The sequence below is a fragment of the Adiantum capillus-veneris genome, chromosome 6, assembly GCF_014529385.1.
Source record: "Adiantum capillus-veneris isolate H3 chromosome 6, ASM1452938v2, whole genome shotgun sequence".
NCBI classification, from domain to species: Eukaryota; Viridiplantae; Streptophyta; class Polypodiopsida; order Polypodiales; family Pteridaceae; genus Adiantum; species Adiantum capillus-veneris.
Window position 1 is genome coordinate 131,294,488 of NC_140936.1, and position 20,901 is coordinate 131,315,388.

Sequence of the window (20,901 nt, forward strand, 5' to 3'; positions counted from 1 at the left end):
ATAAGAAGCTAGGATGGTTTCGTCGGAATATTCCTTTTCGTCAGGATATTATGGCCAGATGGCGGTCAAAAAGTGGTTGAAAAACGAATGGCCGGTGGTGGCTGGTAGTCAATGGCCAGTGGTGCCCAGCGGTCAAAAGTCAATGGCCGGTGGCCGAATTCAAAAGCGGACTTGTCTTCTCAATGGCGGACACACATGGGCGGATTGGAGGGTCCAATTTGGACTTATCTACACAAGGGCGGCTACACATGGTTGCCTCTCATGAGAGAGGGCATCCCTTTTGGCTTATAAATGGAGGCCATTTCTACACACATTTCAGAGTGTGAAGTTGATGCAACAAGGTGGGTGTGAGGTGGTGGGAGTGAAGCAAGGCGAGAGCTCTATTAAGGGTATAATCCCTTTGTAAACTACTTCTTGTTTTGAAGTACTAAAGCCATTGAGTGGCTGCTTTCCCGTGGACGTAGCCCACATTGGGTGAACCACATATATCGTGTGTACTTTCTCTCTCTCTCTGCTCTATAATCTCTTGTGTGTGAAATCTATTTCTCTCCATTAAGTAATCAAATATCTATTTAGCTACATCATATTTCCTAACAGGGAGTCTATAAGTGAGAATGAGGTCCATGAGATGTCTTAAGGATTTCTTACCCTTGTTAACATGATGAAGTAAGTTTTCAGCTCATAAGCACCAAAACACTTGTTTCCTAGAAAAACTGGTTCACCCATAATTATGTACGTTGTAGGGTAAAGCAAATGGTGATGTAGTGTAGAAGGACCACTAGACCAATGGGTGATGGATACGATGCAATTCTTGAACTAAAGAGAAAGTGCCACCTTCAGTTCTTCCATGGCTCTCAATTTCCATTGCAAGCGTCAACATCACAAGAGCGGTCCTTTATATTCAAGATGTCTACTACTACTGCCCAGGTTCAGGAGCAGATGTAATCAAAAGGATGGATAGAGATGGACATGGAGACCTCCGACTATCATGGGTTTGTTTTTACCATGTCTGTCGAATAGAAGGAGGTTGGCACACAATGGGAGCACATGTTTATGATCACACGTAAGTAACAAATAAGTATAAGGATATAAATAAGTGGATGCAGATACTAATTATGTAAACTATTGTATACCTTGGCTCATGGCTTTGTAATGTTATAAGGATTGGAGAGCTTCTAACAATTGCAACGTGTGAGTTCAGAGAAGAGGACGAGGAAGCACAAATAATGTTTTGAGAATCTATGAACCAGGTTATGATTGGGCACATAGGTAGGCCAATCAATTTCCAAGGATCCATGTCAGATGAGGCAGGAGCAAATTGGAATGCAATGAGATATGTGTTTGGGGACAAGAAGGAAATGGTGGGTAGGGAAAGGTCTTGTCTCTAGCACTGGGAGGATAATTTGAGGGTGCACACACAGAGGTATATCCACTCCCAGTACCAATCAAAGCATAAAGAGATGTGTGAGAAGTGGATATTGTCTGAGACAACAGATGCGACACTCCAACAATTTCGTAGGATTAAAAGCTAGTGGGCAACAGACAAGACAACATATAAAAACATACCAAAGCTAGATAGTTGGTTGAGTTGGTGGCATTTCAGGGTTAGCCATTGGGGATATATGATGGTCAAGGATGGGGAGCCCATAATGAATGCATTGATTCCAAGGACCGATCTCTCTAAGAGCAAACATGCAAATTGGTTGGCTGGAGAGGGGTACAAGAAAAAAATTAGTCTTTATGATGCATGTGTCACTGATCTAATTAATGCCTATCTTCAGTGTGCCCGTCGTCTAGCCTTCTTGGATGGTAAATATATTGGAGGGGGGCCGACATTGGAAATTCTAGTTGACAGAGCCATGTCAAGGATGCAGACTAGTCCATCACCTGCAGCCACCTCTAGGGCAGTGGATGATGGTTCCATGGGTACTCCAAGGTTCAATAATAGAGTTGATTTCAAAAGGGTGAGAAGAGGACAATGCATGCCAAGTGACCATTAATGGATATGGATACAAGCATTTGTAGCCACATGCCTAAGTAAAATTATGTCACTCAGGATAAGATGTCAAATGCAACACATAAGCAACCATGCAGTGGATTGTTGCAAGCTCTAGAGCAAAATGTCCATGACACAAAGTGGGCTATTCGTAGGATAGCAACATCAAGTAGAGTGGAGTGTAACCATTGGATAGCTGGTAAGAAGTGTGGGTTGAGGCAGAGACCGAAAGACCCAGCTCCGCGTTTTTGGAGTGATTGCCAATTATCTTCTTGGCGAAAGCAGAAGTTTTGCTACTTTTGCAACACAGATGTGAGGCATACATGGAGAATGGTCACACAAGCATCATACACCCACCATAGTGCACTCCACATGTCTGGCCTATTGCGAAGGGCACCAAACTCAATATCCAAGAAGCTTGTGCACCTGTGAAGGCAAGATTTGAGATTGGAGTGTCAGCGGAATCATTGATCCTCAAAGAAGCGCATCAGAGAGAGCGCTATGCCAACAACAATGAAGATAAAAATTATCCCTATCGAACAGGGGTAACGAAGGCTGCCTATGCTCAAATTAATGCAGCATTAGAAATGCCAGCAAAATTGAATGGAAGCCATGTAGAAGTGGAAGGAGAGAAAGAGATTTTTACCATAGAACTACTGATAGGTCACAATAGAGCCCCTACATCATGCATAGAAGTTATAATTCAGAATGTCCCATCTGTTCGTGCATTGATTCTCAAGGCAGATTGACAAAGAAGGCTTCCTTTCTTGCTTGCAAGCATCTTTATTTTGTGTACTTGATTGTACTTGGACAAGATGTCAACAACGACATGCATATCCATCAAGCACGAATTCCAAAGGCCATTCTTAAGGATATGCTAACAAAAGGTAGTCCGGACCTGGCCAAATCAGCTATAAAGGCTATAGCCTAGGTGATGTCTTATTTTGTTCGACTCCTTTTGGAAGGGTAGACAAGATAGCAAAACCTATAGTATATAGATCACTGCAGTTATTTAGTTCCTTTTACTTAGTCCATTGTGTAACCCACTCATAAGGTTTTTTGAAATAAATCACAATACACTTTTTGTAAGAGGTAGCCACTAAAACGTTTTTTTTAAAGGTTATTCTTTCAAGAATATGATAGATTCCATCCATAACATATTGGAAGAGTTTTGCAATCTATGCAACTCAACCATGGCACTCTCTTGAGTCTATATTGCAATCTCCATTGCTTTCCAATGATCAACTTTGAATGGCATGCTCTCTCTCACTCACTCACTCGAAGCCAGAAATTCAATATGGATGCCCTAGCCTAGAGGCTACATCGCACGCATCCACATAGATCCCACCGCTCACCGTGGGATAGGCCTGGTGGGTCGGCCTGATTCTGCTTTATTGCAGCGTGTTCGCCGTCCACGACACTCGCCCTTGGACCCCTTGCCATATACTCGATCCACTTAGTGAGCAGGTTACGTGTTTTTGTTTTCTCTTGCTGCGGTCATCTCTGCCCAATCGTCTCCTCCGCTGCACAATGTCAGCGGCATTCCCTGCTTCTTCCATCTTGCAGCGAAACGATCATGTATGCAGGGACGGTCAAAAAATCCTTTTAAATGAAGATGTTGATGCATTTTTTCTGAGGCATTCTCGCTAAGACGCATCGATTGGGTTGTGAAAGACAGATTCAATCTGAGTGAGGGTCTTGCAGAAACAAGCATGGAACCCCTTTGGGAACTCACTTACCTTCTTGAGCCAGCCTCCTTAGTCTTGATCTTCACTGCAGTGATGGTCGTCTACTCTTCGGCACAAAGAGCCCTTAATTATGAGAGAGAAATGGAGCGACACCGAGATTTAGTAGATACTGCAATTACTCTGGACAGTTCACAAGCGCTTATGATCCCTGTGGCAAGCTCCTGCAGTTTGTTGCTGATGTTTTACCTTTTCGCATCCATGTCGCAGATCATCATGGCATTCACAGCGATAGCATCAGCCTCTTCATTTGCCTTCTGCTTGGCTCCATATGCAGCGTCCATCAACACGCATTTTGGTTTTACAGATCCAACAGTAATGAGGTGCTGCTGGTGGCAGCTTTCACGTAGCCAGGTTTCACTTGCATTAGCAAGTGCAGGTGTTGTATGGACATGGCTCATTTCAGGACATTGGCTTCTCAACAACATTCTTGGCATCTCTATTTGCATCGCGTTTGTGAGCCATGTGCGCTTGCCCAATATCAAAATCTGCGCATTGCTGCTCGTATGCCTGTTTGTTTACGACATCTTCTGGGTCTTTTTCTCTGAACGCTTCTTCGGGGCAAATGTGATGGTGTCTGTGGCTATGCAGCAGGCCTCGAATCCTGTTCACACAGTGGCAAATAGTCTGAAACTTCCTGGCTTTCAAGCAATCACAAAGAAGCTGGAATTGCCTGTAAAGCTTGTATTTCCAAGAAATTTGTTGGGTGGAGCTGTGCCATCAAGCACTGGCACAGAGTTCATGATGCTTGGTTTAGGTGACATGGTAAGATTTTCAGGGCTTGTTGTTTTCTTTTTCGCATTGATTATTGCTATGCCCCGGCGATGCTGCATTTACAACCTTTTTCTGGTCTTCCTGATCTTTACCAGTCAATTTGTGGTATTATTGGTAACGAGTTTTTCAAGTCACATCAGATGTATGCTTTGGTGTCTGAGAAGGTTACTCTTCGTATAATGCAGGCAATACCTGGCATGCTTTTGGCACTTGTGCTTTGTTTTGACAACAGAGTGAGCAAGGATTGTGGTTCTGAGATAAGCCCTCCTTACAAAGGTCAGACATATCTTTGGTATGCTCTATGGGGTTATGCTGTAGGTCTTGTTGCTGCTCTTGCGGCAGGAGTTCTTATGCGTGCTCCACAACCAGCATTGCTTTATTTGGTAAGATAAATTGTGATCTTGTTTTGTAATATGTCAAGTGTGGTGTAACGTTTTTGTGTAGTTTATTTTTTAAATTAGATAGGAGTATTAGGGGAAGAAATTGCAATTGAGACATTTCATTCTATAAAGCTTGAAGATAGATAGTCATGTTGTGCTTTCCTGGGTTTGATTATTTTTGTATGAGGCTTAGGATGAAGCTTGGAAGGAATTTTGGTTGGTTGTTAGATTAAAAACAAAACACGGGACTAGAAAAGCAAGTAAAAGCAAGAGAGGAACATCACTCTAGAGACAATCAACTATCTGATTTAGAGTCAGAAAGTCCACTTTGCATTAGAGAGTTAAAATCTGGCTAGGGTGACAATGCAGCCGCAGAGACTATGTTAAGGAAGAGAAACTAGGTTCAGAGATAGAGTTTTCAAAGAGACAATCAGCATACTCTAGGGAGAGAATATCTAGGGAGAGAATATGCTCATGCGGCGAGGGAGGTCACTTAGAGTTACGCTATAGCTCTTTTTTAGGGGTAAAATCAATATAGCTGTAGAAGGATGAAGAGAGGAGACAAATACAATGTGAGATGGAGAGAATGACCCAAAGCATTATCTCAATAACTCAAGAGAGTGCTTATTCAATGGTTAACTAAGAATGAGAGGCAGGTGGTCACACATATATTGGAAATGCAATCTAGAACTTTGGAGAAAAGGGAAGCGCCTAGTTTAGGGCTAACTCATCTCAATATTATGCCACATAGTTATTACTAATGACCTAGGCAAAAAGTGCTAGATGTGCCACAATAGCTAAAATATACATGTGAGTATGACAAGCTAATAAATGGGCAAAATGGACTAAAATGCATATGCAGGACCATTGTGGCCATACAATCATGAGAATGCGTGTGTTTGCTGTGGATTTACCCCTTGGTGAGTGACTTGCTGGTTATAGTGGTATCACAATTCCAATAGACTCTTCTTCTACGGGGAGTCCGATCCAACTTTTTGCAAGGGACATAGGTCCAAGTCTTTTCCAGGTTGCTTAAGTATGAAGCCTACTTTTCCCCCCGACCTAGTAGAAAGGAGGTCTAAAGGTGAAGCACTTGTTTCTAGCACCGACGATGTGCTGCTCACTTTTGAGGATGACAAAATAGACTCTATGGACGTAGAAGAACAGAAGTGGTCTTGGCAAAGAAAGCATAGAAGATTTGGGTGCCACGTATTTTGGTCGATAGTGTATGATTTAGAGCCTATAATGGCCAAGAAAGAATTCAACGATGGCTGTCAAAGTGTCAAGTTTGATACTTTATTCAGGTTTACATATACAAACAAGGCGCTATATTTTATCCAACAGTTGGACATGACTTTTGCTGGAAGCAACTTCGTTGAAGACTGAAGCTTCCATATTGAGAAAGGCGGCTTTTCATCTCAAGGGGAATGCACAGATTTGGTGGTCAACTCTTTTATTGCACCTCGCAATTGTGGGGGTTTACACCAAAGATTACGGCATGGAACCTTCTTCGAATGATCGAGAAGATACACCTTCTTCTACAATCAGAGATTTTGGGATGCTTTTCTACCATTAGCTTCTCATAAGATCTCTTTCGTAGAGCATATTTGAGCGCTCTTGTTTTGGTTTATTGGATGAGCTTCAGAGTCGTGCCTAAAGCAGAGGTCTTCTATTGTACATCAACTTATTGACCATGCTCACAATGGCTACTCACTTTTGAAAGGCTCTTCAACATTCGAGACAGGTACTCTCATGTTGACTATTCAAGCCTAGGGCCCCTAGACTAATGTCACGTGCGCATTGCACTGGAGCCACATGGACAAGCCACTAGTAACTACTAAAGTTTAGTGTCACAGGATGGGCGCCACGTGCCAATAGAAAAGAACAGACTGAACAGTTTTTTAGCACTTCAATAAGAACTGAAATTGAAAGAGAGAGAGCACACGCGACACGGAGTGGCGGAATCCACCCCAGAGAGTATTGGCCCCAAACCTTGGCGCCCCTTTTGGTATTTCTTTATATTGCATCAACACTGTACAAGCCGATACTCCACACTCTGCACCTTCTTCCAAAAGTGTGTCAGAGAATGAGCCCTATTCTCATATTTAAAAGCCCTAGGCCCAAAAGCAGTTTACATGCAAAGCCTTAAACTCAAAAGCATCTGGTACAAAAACATCTGGCCCAAAAAGCAGTCGGTGTGATTTACGAAAATCCGTACAACTGCCACGTCAGCACAGCCAATGCAATCTGCATAAATTTGTACAATTCTGCCACGTCATCAGCTCCGCGCGTGTGTGTGTGGGTCTTGCTTTATTTTATTCTTGTGTCACTTGGGCCCCATCAGACGGGGTCCCATAAGTTGGTAGGAACTTCTTCTTCTTCGTGTGCTTATTCTTAGGGTTTAGGCCCCTCAACCAAGATCTGCACAGTGGCTTTGGTCTTCAGTGGCTTGACAAGTAGCACTTTGTGATATCCCCCCTTCTTAAAAGAAAGTAATCGTCCGCGATTACCTTATACCTGCAAAACAACTCAAGTTAGCTTTTTTTTTTTCCGAGGGACAATCAGTTTGCTCTTTTTTGTTAAGTAGTTGGCTTCTCGTTTCGGCTCTTTTGATCAAGGAGTTAGATTCTCCTTTCGTCCAGATCGAACCCTCTTGATATTCCGGCGTAGTAAACTTAGCCATCACACCCAGACTGTTGGGGTTAAGGCCTATGTGCCTTGCCCGGCCGCCCAGAGTCTGGGCGTCCACTGACTTGTATACCTTATACATAGCATAAGTGTATAGGGGGCTGCTTACTCTTTGAGTCTCCCCACCCACATCGTGTGTGTCTCCTTCTCTCTCTCGCACTCCGTCTGTGGTGCTCCCCGATCCCCTTCAATTGGTATCAAAGCTATTGTGACCGCGGAGAGCAAGACGGCTTTGAGAGCTTTGAGGCGATAGCTCGCTCGCTCTCGACGGTAGAGAGATTAAGAAAGCAGAAGACTTGCTGTGAGAATGCAATGGGAGCTTGTGAGCTCAGTTGGGAGTGATGTATGCTCTTGTGGAAGCTCAGAAAGGAGTGTGGAAGACTGTGTGTAAGTGAAGGTGCTGCCCTACAAATTGTGTGCGCAGCAGCACTGTTTTCAGATTCGTTTTTCTCCTTGTAGAATGCAGATCTGAGAATTCTGTCCGTTACGTCCATCCGTTTTGACGTGGTCTACAACTTTGCAGAAGAAACTTTTTGCAAATTCCTCACCGTTTTGCTGATATTCAGCTCAGACTGACTGTATACAGAAATTCCAGATTTTCTGTTGTCGCATTGTGTGCGAGTTTGATGCACTTTTGGAAGCACGGGAGATGCTTGAAGTTGAGTGCATAAATTCTGAGCTGAAGATGCAATTGCAACTTGTGTTAAGCTTGTGGTTTGAGGGTTTTTTGGTAGACTTGGGTAACGAAGTACGGAGGCGTTTACACACCACCGAGGCAGCCTCTTGAGAGAGACGCAGTTTTTTGGAGCACACAGGTGGAGCTTCTTTCACTGGTTTTCACAAGATACTTTGGCAGTGATTTTGTGCTTGGATTCATGGTCTTTGCGGATGGTTTGCATATGGTTATGGCGCATGGTTGATGCCCATTATACATGCATTTTGGCGAGCACTTTCAAGTGCCGGTGAGCTCTCTTGAGAGCATTGTTTTCGCATTGATCAAGTTTCCCGATTGCAAATCTTTTGGCGCTTGCTTATGCGCTGTCACTCCGTTGATGTACGTTGAGTGCGGATTGCCATTGTATGTGAAAATGTGGAGCCATTTTGGCATTTCTACTCATTGGCATTGAGTAGTGTTATGGTTTATGGTAGACATTGTACTTGAGTTTTTTGCTCAGTTTTCATGGGAAATTCTGTCGGATTTTTCCCAGATTCTCGCCATAGTTTGTGATCGAGTGTTTACTCTCACTTTGACAGGTTTTGTTAGTTAGGACACAGTTTTGTGTTTTTGTATCCACTCTCGCAAGAGTGAGGAGTTGTGTATCTTTCTTTGCTTGAGACAGTGGTTTTGTCTCGGGTGGGAGAGTCTTGTGATCTCGAGCATTGTTTGCCATAGTTTTGCAGAGCTTATGCATGTATATTGAGTGTAGTTTGATGCACATTGATTGCTCATTGTATTGAGCTTGCAGGACAAAGGTTATTTTGTGTTGATAGCCATTGTGCGTCGAAACTCTGGCGAAATTTTCCCAGGAGTTTTATGCGTATCATTTATGCGATCTAGGTAGAGATTGTGGGTTGCACTCAGTATTTGCGTGCGGTGTTCTCTGTAGGTGGGAGATTTGTGCGCGTGTATGCATCGATACCGCACAGTGTGGGCTTGGTGATTAGCTCACAGATTGCAGTGTGATACTAGAGCAGGCGAGGCTTGTATTGACATTGCGGGAGCTCTATTTTGGAGTGTGTCTCACAGGTTTTACATTGTGTTTCTGGCCATATTTGTAGACAGTTTCGAGGTGTTGTTGGTGAGGTGGTTTTGCTTTCTAGTTTGCTACATTGTGCTCATGGCAGAGACAGGTGATCGCTGAGATTATGATCTCTCTGAAATGTGCATGTTTGATGGGTCAGACTTTGCAGCATGGAAAGAGTGTATGCTTGATTCATTGACATAGCGAGGGTTGCATCGACCATTGAGTGGTGATGCAGATAGACCTTTAAACATGTCTGACGATCAGTGGCAGGAGCTAGAGGAGATGGCACTATCTACACTCTCTTTGCACCTTGCAGAATCTGTATATGCACTTGTTATGTATAAGACACTTCGAGAGCACTTTGGCGCAGATTACATGATATGTATGATAGATGTGAGTCATCAAGGACTTGTGTGAGACATGTACATTCACGAGTACGTCGACAGGTGATATGTTGGTATTGTGGTCATTCTGGACACGTTAGACGGCGCTGTTTTCGTCGTATGTGACATCGTAGGAGACATGGCAGTCTCAGAGATGTATGTAGTGATGCCATGGACTCAGTTGCTTTGATAGTTGAGGCAGATGTAGTGTCGGAGTATACTAGTGACGGGGATGTCACTTTTACCTCGAGCTATGCACGAGATGCTATACATGTGGATAGTGCACTCCCTTCTCAGTGGTTGCTAGACGCAGATGTTATGTTTCATGTCACGCTGCATCGTGAATGGTTTTGTAGCTATTCTAGCGGGATGCTTGGCAGTATACGTTTGACCGATGGATCGGTGCATGCGATAGCAGGTGCAGGAGATGTGAGACTGTCATTACCGAGTGGTGCATCTTACTTGTTACGACATGTGCGCTATGTACCAGATTTGACAGTGAGTTTGATCTCGATTGGTCAGCTTAGAGATTATGGATGTCAGATATCGCTACGAGAGCGAGATTTTGTGATGCATTTGGGTTCGCTAGTGATTGCGAGAGGTGCCAGGAGTGGTACAGGTTACCCATTGCATGTGGATCACGGGAGAGACGGTGTTGTCTCTGTGATCATGCAACAAGGTAGAGAGCGAGAGAGTAGGCGAGTCTCTTTTGCTTGTGGGTTGCAGGATGCTTTGCATGGAGTGCAGAGCAGTGACCTTGTTGTGCAGGTTGCGTCTACGGATGCACAGGTAGAGCGGGACATCTCTAGTGAGTCACAGCAGGATGAGTCATCAGAGGTGATGACAGAGATGACTCACATGGATGCTGAGATGTCGGCTATTGTGGAGTCATTTCTTGATATGCTTATGCCAGAGCTTGATTCAGATTCAAGACAGATGGATACTCTTGGTACACATGTGATATGTGGTGGACACGAGGAGTCACTCCAGAGCTCGGAGTCAGAGTGCCATGGTCTCTATGATAGGGGACAGGATTGCTATGAGTTGAGTTCTGAGTTGGAGGTGGCAGAGGTTGCCAGGGTTGCATCAACGTTCGGTGTCCTCATGTACGAGATGCTGATCTCAAGGCTCGACATAGCAGCTGCAGTGGGAGCATTTGCAGTAGGATTGATTAGTTGTTCGATGTTTGATCTCGACATAGAGCATAGGGGAGGTTTGCAGGTATTGGACCGATACTTGTAGGAGTGCATGAGCTCTTGTAGACTCTTTGCAGAGCTTGGAGCTAGCTCTGTGTGGCTTCCGCAATGTTTGTCTATCAGTAGAGCCGGATGCACTAGCTCATCGAGAGTCAGTGGGCATAGGTTGAGAGAATATCTCACCTTCTATTCGTTGTACACTAGTAGATCTTGCTTAAAGGCACATTGGCCTTTAAGTGGGAGGTTGTTGGGGTTAAGGCCTATGTGCCTTGACCGGTCGCCTAGGTCATGGGCGCCCGCCCACTGTTACCCTATACTGATAGTGAGTATACTGTATAGGGGGAGCTGCCACTTCACAGTCTCCCCACCCACATCGTGTGTGTGTCTCCTCTCTCTCGCACTCTCTGTCTGTGGTGCTCCCCGATCCCCTTCACAGACTGCATTGATCTTCCAAGGGTGTCTTGATGCACTAAAATTACATTGTCACAAAGTGATGACGTGGCGGACAGCAGAAACCCTAAAATTCTGCCAGAAACCCTAAAATTCCTGCAAACCCTAATTTTTGCCAAAACCCTAAATTCCGGAAATCGCGGAGGCGGATTATTAATTTTTTTTTTTTTGCAAAATGATGAGCGACGCGAATTTTGCTTTTGCTTTTTTTGATAAAAAAAGAGAAAAGACTCTCTAAGAGAGAGAGAGAACTGATGCTTTTGATTTTAAAAGCTTTTGGGGCTCTGCTTTTGGGCATCCCTTGTAACCTTTAAATTAGTGGTGGGGGCCTCACTTCTCAGGGCATCTGGACGCAGAGTCTGAGAGTGAAACCCTAACCGCTCTCTTGTACTTTGATGAATGATTAATATAAAAAGAAATACCGAAAGGGGCGCCAGTCTTTGGGGCCAATATCTCTAGGCACGGAACTCCGCTGGCCAGTGCAAATCTATTGTGATCTGTGAATTGTTTTGAAGTGGTTATTTGGTGCTGTCGCGGTTGATTCTTGACTTGGAGTGTCCAAGTCTGTTACATACATACCCATGCAATCTCATCCAATTTGGAATATTCAGTGGTTAGCACATCACAATGCACACAAATGCTCACATATGCATGTTACAAGAAACAACGAACAACGTTGCTAAGCACTTCCCCGGACAAACGGTCTGCGGTTATGAAGCTACTCAACGACTACCTTGTCGCTCCCCCCGCAAATAACCTAAAAAGGTCCGGGCCATGAGTTCAGAGGACTAGTACAACCAAACGCTCCCCAGACTGCAGCCTGCGTCGCTTGGAGGTTCAAGCATACAACCAAATGCTCCCCAGACATCGGTCTGCGTCGTTCAGATTGAGCGGTTTACCTTGGGTCTACCTACAGAGATCCGAGATCACTGCTTGGAATAGAAGTCAGCTTCTATTCAGGAGTTGATGAGTCATGCGAAGCGGGGCTTTGCCATTCACTTTGGCAGTCTGACCTACCTTGTCGCTCCCCCCGCAAATAACCTAAAAAGGTCCGGGCCATGAGTTCAGAGGACTAGTACAACCAAACGCTCCCCAGACTGCAGCCTGCGTCGCTTGGAGGTTCAAGCATACAACCAAATGCTCCCCAGACATCGGTCTGCGTCGTTCAGATTGAGCGGTTTACCTTGGGTCTACCTACAGAGATCCGAGATCACTGCTTGGAATAGAAGTCAGCTTCTATTCAGGAGTTGATGAGTCATGCGAAGCGGGGCTTTGCCATTCACTTTGGCAGTCTGACCTACCCCATAGATGAGGCCATGACACAACGAGCCGAACAGACTTCTGGGAATGAAAGTAGAATGAAAAAGAGCAACCAAGAGAAAAAAAAAGGATGCACGACCCAAGCTTACTCCTTAGGAGAGAGCTCGCTTCATCAGAGAGGGGAAGTGCTTTGGATGCGGGGAACATGGACATATTTCCGCGAAGTGCCCTGATAAGGCACAAAAAGAACAGAATGATAAAGACGACGACAGGTCTGAGAGTTCGAGAGCAGCTGAGGAATGTGGCAGAAAAGGCAGATAGAAAAGCAGAACTGGTACCACATGGCGTGGGACCTGCACCGAATCTAATGAATGAAAGTACAAACTTTGCCGCTTTCCGGGCAAAGCGAAGGATCAAGAAGCTCTTTTGAAGGAGCCAAGGCCAACTTCTTTTCACTTGGAATTGGCGGCTCGATTTGGAACTACGCCCGATAGACTGACGCCACAGGCGAAGGTAGTTCGACTGGCACCCGGATGGGATGTCGCCATTACACCGAGCATTGGCAAACTTCATTTGCAATGACAGGGGTGTTCAGGGCACGTGAGTGACGTTCTACTCGGGATCCCTTGGTACCACAAGAACTACGCCGTGGTTGACTACCGGGCCGAGAAAGCGACTTTGATAAATGAAGGGCTTAGAGATTGTACTTGATGAACTTCAGTTTTCTTACTCATTCTTTTGGGAGAACTGAACGATGGATAAAGGTTGAATATGTTTTGACCTGAAGAAAAGAACGCCAAGATTTTTTTCTCCACGCTCATGCCGATTGCTTTTGAGAGGGCCTGAAGATCATACCATTGATCTGATATCTGGAAGCACGCCACCGAATCGGCCACCTTATCGTGTGAGCCGAGTACAGAATGAAAAGATTATGAACCCAGTGAAAGACCTCTTGGAAAAGGGTCTTGTCCAGCCTAGTACTTCACCGTATTGCTCTCCAATGTTGTTGGTTTTGAAGAAAGACGGATCTTGGAGAATGTGGATCGATTATAGCACTCTCAACGAAATCACCATCAAGAACAGATTTCCGATTCCTAGGATCGATGATATACTCGACAGGTTACAGGGATCCTCGTGCTTTAGCAGGATTGACTTGAAGAGTGGATATCATCAGATCAGGATAGCACCAGGAGATGTCTACAAGACAGCTTTTCGGACGACTTTTGGGTTATTTGAGTTTTTGGTGATGCCTTTTGGCTTAACCAATGCTCCTGCGACATTTAACCGGATGATGAACAGGATTTTTCGAGAGTACAGGCTATTTGTTGGCACTTTCTTTGACGATATCATTGTTTTCTCCAAGAATGAGGCAGAACACAGAGATCATCTGCTTCAAGTCTTTCAGGCATTACGAGATCACACGTTAGTGATTAATGCAAAGAAAAGTGAATTTTTCCTACTAGAGATACACTTTTTGGGACACATTGTGTTAGTAGCAGGAGTGCGAATGGACCCGGCCAAGATAGAGACTATCCGTGATTGGCCCGATTTGAGGAATGTCCATGAAGTCAGAAGCTTCTTGGGACTGTGTTCGTACTACAGGCGGTTCATACGAAAGTTTGCAGAGGTTGCTTCCCCTTTGCATACCTTGACACAGAAAGGAGTACCTTTTCGTGGGGACCCACAGAGGTGACTGCCTTTCGGACATTGAAAGAGAAATTGACTACGAGACCTATTTTGACTTTGCCGGACTTGCAGAAGTCATTTGAAGTATATTGTGATGCTTGTGGTCGTAGTTTGGGTGCGGTCTTGATGCAAGAAGGCCATGTCATAGCTTACGAGAGCCGTTTGTTCTCTAGGCTGGAGATGACAGCACAGATCTATGAGAAAGAGCTTTTGGCGGTTATCCATGCTCTTACTCAGTGGCGGCATTACCTACTCGGAGCGGATTTTATTGTCTTTACAGACCATCAGAGTTTGCGCTACTTCTTGTCACAGAAGCAGCTTTCGGAAAAGCAGATGCGGTGGGTGAACATCTTGTCACAGTTCCACTTCGAGATTGTCCATGTGCAGGGACAGAAGAATGTGGTGGCAGATGCTTTGTCTCGAAAACCATTGGTTCTGGCTATTTCCGCGATACATCATAGGAGCTTCGAGGATATGGTCGATCAGTATGCCACAGATACAGATTTTGCAGATATTTTCACACGGATACGGGATGGGGAGATAGTAGCTGGATACTCCCTTCGGGAAGGCTACTTGATGAAAAAGACTATGTTGTGAGTTACACAGCCGTTGAGGAAAAAGGTTATGACTGATTGCCACTGTCCACCTTTTACGGGTCACCGCGGCATTGCTACCACCATGAAAGGGGTAGAGAGAGATTTCTTTTGGCAGAGATTGAAGAAGGATGTGGAAGAGTTTGTGCGCAGTTGCTTGGTATGCCAGAAGGTCAAGTTTGACAGGCATAAGGCACAGGAATTGTTACAGCCTTTACCCATACCCACCCGCCCCTGGGAAAATATTGAAATGGATTTCATTTTTTTTGATCTCCCGAGAATACAGAATGATCACGATGATTTTCAGATTATATGGCACGCCTGAGACGATTGTCTCCGACAGAGACCCCAGATTTATGAGTTTGTTTTGGAAGGCAATTTGGGAGAACATTGGCACGCGGTTGCAGTTCTCGTCATCGTTCCACTTGCAGATTGACGGGCAATCTGAGATTGCCAATTCAGTGATTTTAGATTTATTGAAGTCTTGTATCTCGCATCAGAAGACTCAATGGGAAAAGAACTTACCTTTGGTGGAATTTGCCTACAATAACACGATACACTCTTCGACGGGGAAGATGCCATGTGAGATTGTTGAAACTGCTGCGAAGGTTCCATCCTTCCTGAGCACGAAAGATTAGAAATTTGAAGCGGATGAATATTCGCGAGATTTGGATACGGCTTTTGCCAAGGTTCGCGAGACTTTGCAGGAGTCTCAAGAACGACAGAAAAAGGCAGCGGATCGCCATCGTCGCGACTGGAAAGTGAAGGAGGATGATTGGGTGCTCTTTACTTTTGAGAAGGCACGCCTAAGAAAGAAATAGGGAAAGGAGAGGCTTTTTCCAAAGCTTAGTATGTGATACTACGGACCTTTCCAGATTACTGACAAGATAAATGATGTCTCCTTCCGATTGGAACTGCCAGATACTTGGAGGATTCATAATGCATTGCATGTGAGTCTCTTGAAACCTGTTAAGGGTGATGTGCCTGATGATGGGGAGCCTGATGAGCAACCCGAAGTGGAAGAAAACGAGGAGATCCTTGTTCCTGAACAGATTTTGGCACATAATGATACGAAGAAGGGTAAAGTCCGAAGGCGGTTCTTGGTTAAGTTCAAGAATTATCCTGCACTTGATGCGAAGTGGATGGAGGAGGAGGACCTAGCAGATACTCCTCAGATTGTGAAACTTTACCTCGATGTTTTGGTTTAGCATAGTCTACTCCAAACGGAACCCAGAAACTCAGCTTGGCCGAAGATCTGGTGCAGTGGGATGCACAAGAGGGGAGTTACTCCGCTCCTTTGTCAACAGATGCCTCGATTTTGATACTAAAGTCACTGATGTCTCTTTGAGCTTCAGGGATACTGAGAGCTGACAGTATTCTGCCGGATGACTTTATGAAATGGAATTCCTGATTATGACACTGATTTGTTCTTGACTTCTTGTGAGTGCAGGAACTGATAGCCGAAATGACTGCAGCATTTTGGTCTACTTGATCTCGAATAGACATGGTTGCAATAGGGGTTAGTCAATCGGACATCGATGAGGTCCCGATTGGACCTAGATGTGATTGCTAGCTACATTGCCGATAAATCATGGTCTAAGATTCGAATGAATGTTGAATGTCATGTGATGTCCTGTGATGTCGTGTGATGTGACTGTCGATTTTGTACATGTGCTAGATGTGTGTTCCTAGTACGTAGGTACTAACAGTCAGTGTCTGCTAAGACGGTTTATGGCTTTTGTCGGTTTTGCAGGCGTAATCGCGGTCGATTACAATGCTTTCAAGAGGGGGGTATGTCACAAAGTGATGACGTGGCGGACAGCAGAAACCCTAAAATTCTGCCAAAAACCCTAAAATTCCTGCAAACCCTAATTTTTGTCAAAACCCTAAATTCCGGAAATCGCGGAGGCGGATTATTAATTTTTTTTTTTTTTGCAAAATGATGAGCGACGCGAATTTTGCTTTTGCTTTTTTTGATAAAAAAGAGAAAAGACTCTCTAAGAGAGAGAGAGAACTGATGCTTTTGATTTTAAAAGCTTTTGGGGCTCTGCTTTTGGGCATCCCTTGTAACCTTTAAATTAGTGGTGGGGGCCTCACTTCTCAGGGCATCTGGACGCAGAGTCTGAGAGTGAAACCCTAACCGCTCTCTTGTACTTTGATGAATGATTAATATAAAAAGAAATACCGAAAGGGGCGCCAGTCTTTGGGGCCAATATCTCTAGGCACGGAACTCAGCCGGGCCAGTGCAAATCTATTGTGATCTGTGAATTGTTTTGAAGTGGTTATTTGGTGCTGTCGCGGTTGATTCTTGACTTGGAGTGTCCAAGTCTGTTACATACATACCCATGCAATCTCATCCAATTTGGAATATTCAGTGGTTAGCACATCACAATGCACACAAATGCTCACATATGCATGTTACAAGAAACAACGAACAGCGTTGCTAAGCACTTCCCCGGACAAACGGTCTGCGGTTATGAAGCTACTCAACGACTACCTTGTCGCTCCCCCCGCAAATAACCTAAAAAGGTCCGGGCCATGAGTTCAGAGGACTAGTACAACCAAACGCTCCCCAGACTGCAGCCTGCGTCGCTTGGAGGCTCAAGCATACAACCAAATGCTCCCCAGACATCGGTCTGCGTCGTTCGGAGGTTTTCTAGCATACAACGGAACGCTCCCCAGACATCGGTCTACGTCGTTCCGAGGTTTTTGAACATACAACGAAACGCTCCCTAGACATCGGCCTGCGTCGTTTCGAGGTTCATATAATACCAAAACATCATTTCTCACTTCTTCACCCGGGAGTAAAATCACCAATCAATGAAACCAATATTAAAACCATAGTCAAACAGTTCAAATTGGCACCAAGACAGGTTTAAAACAGATAACATCCATTCCAAACAAATTTCAAGTAATACTTTCTCAAACACTGTTTAAAAGTATCTAACTATAAAACAACTAGAGAGTTCATTCAGGGTTTTGTTCGGACAACCGAACTTTGAGGACGATTGGCTTGCCCTTCTGCATCACAGTGATGGTTCGTTTCCAATCCTGGAGAGTCGCATCATTCTTGTCGTGCCAGGGCATGCCCAAGAGAACGTTGCAATTGCCCAACTTCATAATGTGGAAATCGGCTTTTCCATGATAATCTTGGATAGTCACTGGAAAAGCACCAATGAGCGGTATCACTTTCTGAGTTTGCCTCGTGGCCAGCTCAACTTCAATTTATCCACCCTCGGCATCATAATTAAAGTGCATTTGCTTCAAGAATTCTGGATGGATGAAGTTCTCTGTAGCTCCGGGGTCAAAGAAAATAAGGGCTTTCAAGCTGTTGACTTTGCCATATGCTTAACACAATTCATTTGTACTTTCAAGCCGTATGCCATAGATATCAGAGACTAGTCCAATGGTGGGTCTAGCCCTCTTAGCTGGAGGTGGCCCTGGGGATCTGTCTTACGTGGGAACATAAGTGCTATGAGGATGTTGAGGCTCTCTTAGGATATATATTGAACTTATGCCTTGTTTCGAGACATTCGAAGCATCGGCCTTCTTGTAAGAAGGTGTCTCGTTGACGGTGTGTCAGACGAGGCTGGTTCTCACGGGATTCCGGAGAATTTGTTTGTTGTTGCCGGGAGTTCTGGTTAGTGACCGAAGTTGCTTCCGTGGTAAACTCCAATTTTCCTTTCATCATTTTATAGCCTACTGCGGCATGGTCCATAAGTTCTTGCATGGTTGAAACTTACTTGGACAAACAATATTCTTGCAATGGTGATGGCAGTCCAATGGTGTAGCGCTCGCACTGGTCCTCCAAGGGAATGAACTTAAAGGAGGACACCGGAAGGTAAGACGTCAAGAAACCTTTGGTTATAGTCCTCCATGGTCTCTGTGGCAAGCATTTTCACGTTGCCCCATTCTGACCCAATTTGGACTTCGAAGAGGGAAATCATATAACTGCTTGCAAAGACTGTCTTGAAAGCTTGCGAGGTCCTTGGAGCATGCGATTGTGTCGCGATTGAACTCCACCACTATTGTATAGCATTATCTTTAAGAAATCCAGTTGCTCGAGAAATCGTGGAATCTTTTGTATAGTTCCCCAAAGCATAGATATTGTCGAATTGCTGTAGGAACTGCATTGCTTTCTTCCGATCTTTCACCTCTGAAAAAGTGAAATTTGACTGCCGTGTCGCCATCCTTGAAATGTTTGGGTTGGTTAGGCGTGTATCCCGGGTACGGATAATAAGGGTATCCATATGGGCTCCAACCATTGTAGCCCGGTGGCGGTGGTGGTGGGGGCAACAACGGTTGCATTAGATCAGGGTCAGATGGCTGCACCATATGAAAACTTCCCCGATCGGAACAGACGGCTGGGAAGGTTGCCGGTTGGAAGCTCTCGTACTTTCTGGTGTCGGAGGAGGAGGTACCACCCGAGGCATCAGAGGGGGTAACATGTAATTCAAAAATTGTTGAAAACTTTGCAGCATCGGAAGATTTTGCTGAGGATGCCGCGAAAGAATGTCGTGAAGCTCGTCGAGAAGAAACTGCAAATATTCTGCTGAATCTATGAACTCCATGTCTTGGGTTCTTTATGGCTTATGCCTTGTAAGAAATCCCGCTCCTCGAGAAATCTTGGATTCTTCGTTATAATTCCCCAAAGCATAGATGTTGTCGAATTGCTGTAGGAACTGCATTGTTTTCTTCCGATCTTTCACCTCGGAAAAAGTGAAAATATTTGACTGTTGTGTCGCAATCCTTGAAATGTTGGGTTGGTTAGGCGCGTATCCCGGGTACGGATAATAAGAGTATCCATATGGACTCCAACCATTGTAGCCTGGTGGCGGTGGTGGTGGGGGGCAACAACGATTGCACTGGATTAGGGTCAGATGGTTGCTCCATATGAAAACTTCCCGATCGGAAAAGACGGTTGGGAAGGTTGCCGGTTGGAAGCTCTCGTACTTTCTGGTGTTGGAGGAGGAGGTACCACCTGAGGCATTAAAGGGGGTAACATGTAATTCAAAAATTGTTGAAAACTTTGCAGCATTGGAAGATTTTGCTGAGGATGCCGTGAAAGAATGTCGTGAAGCTCATTGAAAAGAATCTTCTGAATCCATGAACGCCATGTCTTGGGTTCTTTATGGCTTATGCCCTGTAAGATAGAGCGGTGAAGAGACGCGAGTGCGCCCGCTGCGCGACGAAGTAAGGGTGGGAGTTGCTAATAAGTCCAGGGTCGGGACCCGAAGATACTTCAAATAAGATTCCAATAGACTTTGGAAGCGCTGGTTTGCTATGTTTGCTCTTTTGTAGGACCGGTATGCTTTCAAAAAAGCGTACGCCTGATGCTCTGATACCACTGTCACAAGACAGGCACCGCTTGCCAATAGAAAAGAACAAACTGAACAATTTTTTAGCACTTCAATAACAACTGAAACTGAAAGAGAGAGAGAGCATACGCAATACGGAGTGGCGGAATTCCACCTCAGAGGTATTGGCCCCAAAGCTTGCCCCTTTCGATATTTCTTTATATTGCATCAACACAATACAAGCCGGTACTCCACGCTCTGCACCTTCTTCTAGAAATGTGTTAGAGAATGAGCCCTAGCCTCAAATTCAAAAGCCCTAGGCCCAAAAGTAGTTTACATGAAAAGCCTCTCAAAAGCATCTGGTACAAACATATCTGGCCCAAAAAGGAGTCAGCGTGATTTACGAAAATCCGTACAACTGCCACCTCAGCACAGCCAACGCAATCTGCGGAAATCCGTATAGTCTGCAACGTTAACAACGCAAAATCTGAAAATCTGTACAGTTCTGCCACGTCATCAGCTCCATGTGTGTGTGTGTGGGTCCTCCTTTATTTTATTCTCTTGTTTCACTTGTGCCCCATGGAACGGGGTCCCATGAGTTGGTAGGAACTTCTTCTTCGTCTGCTTATTCTTAGGGTTTAGGTGTCACGTGACACATCCCAACCCTATGTGTCCGTGGACAAGCTACACCACAGCAGGGTTGAGTCA

At 44.8% G+C, this 20,901-nt stretch overlaps 1 protein-coding gene across 1 annotated transcript in view; it reads left to right on the forward strand.

The window, feature by feature from the left end:
- The first annotated feature begins 3,293 nt into the window (after nt 1-3,293).
- SPPL1 (SIGNAL PEPTIDE PEPTIDASE-LIKE 1) overlaps nt 3,294-20,901 on the forward strand; it is a 52,991-nt gene continuing 35,383 nt past the window's right edge. Inside the window, exons 1-2 of the mRNA XM_086514803.1 lie at nt 3,294-4,506; nt 4,701-4,898. Coding sequence (XP_086370929.1) covers nt 3,709-4,506; nt 4,701-4,898 — 996 coding nt within the window. The 5' untranslated portion in view covers nt 3,294-3,708. The remainder of the gene's footprint in view (nt 4,507-4,700; nt 4,899-20,901) is intronic.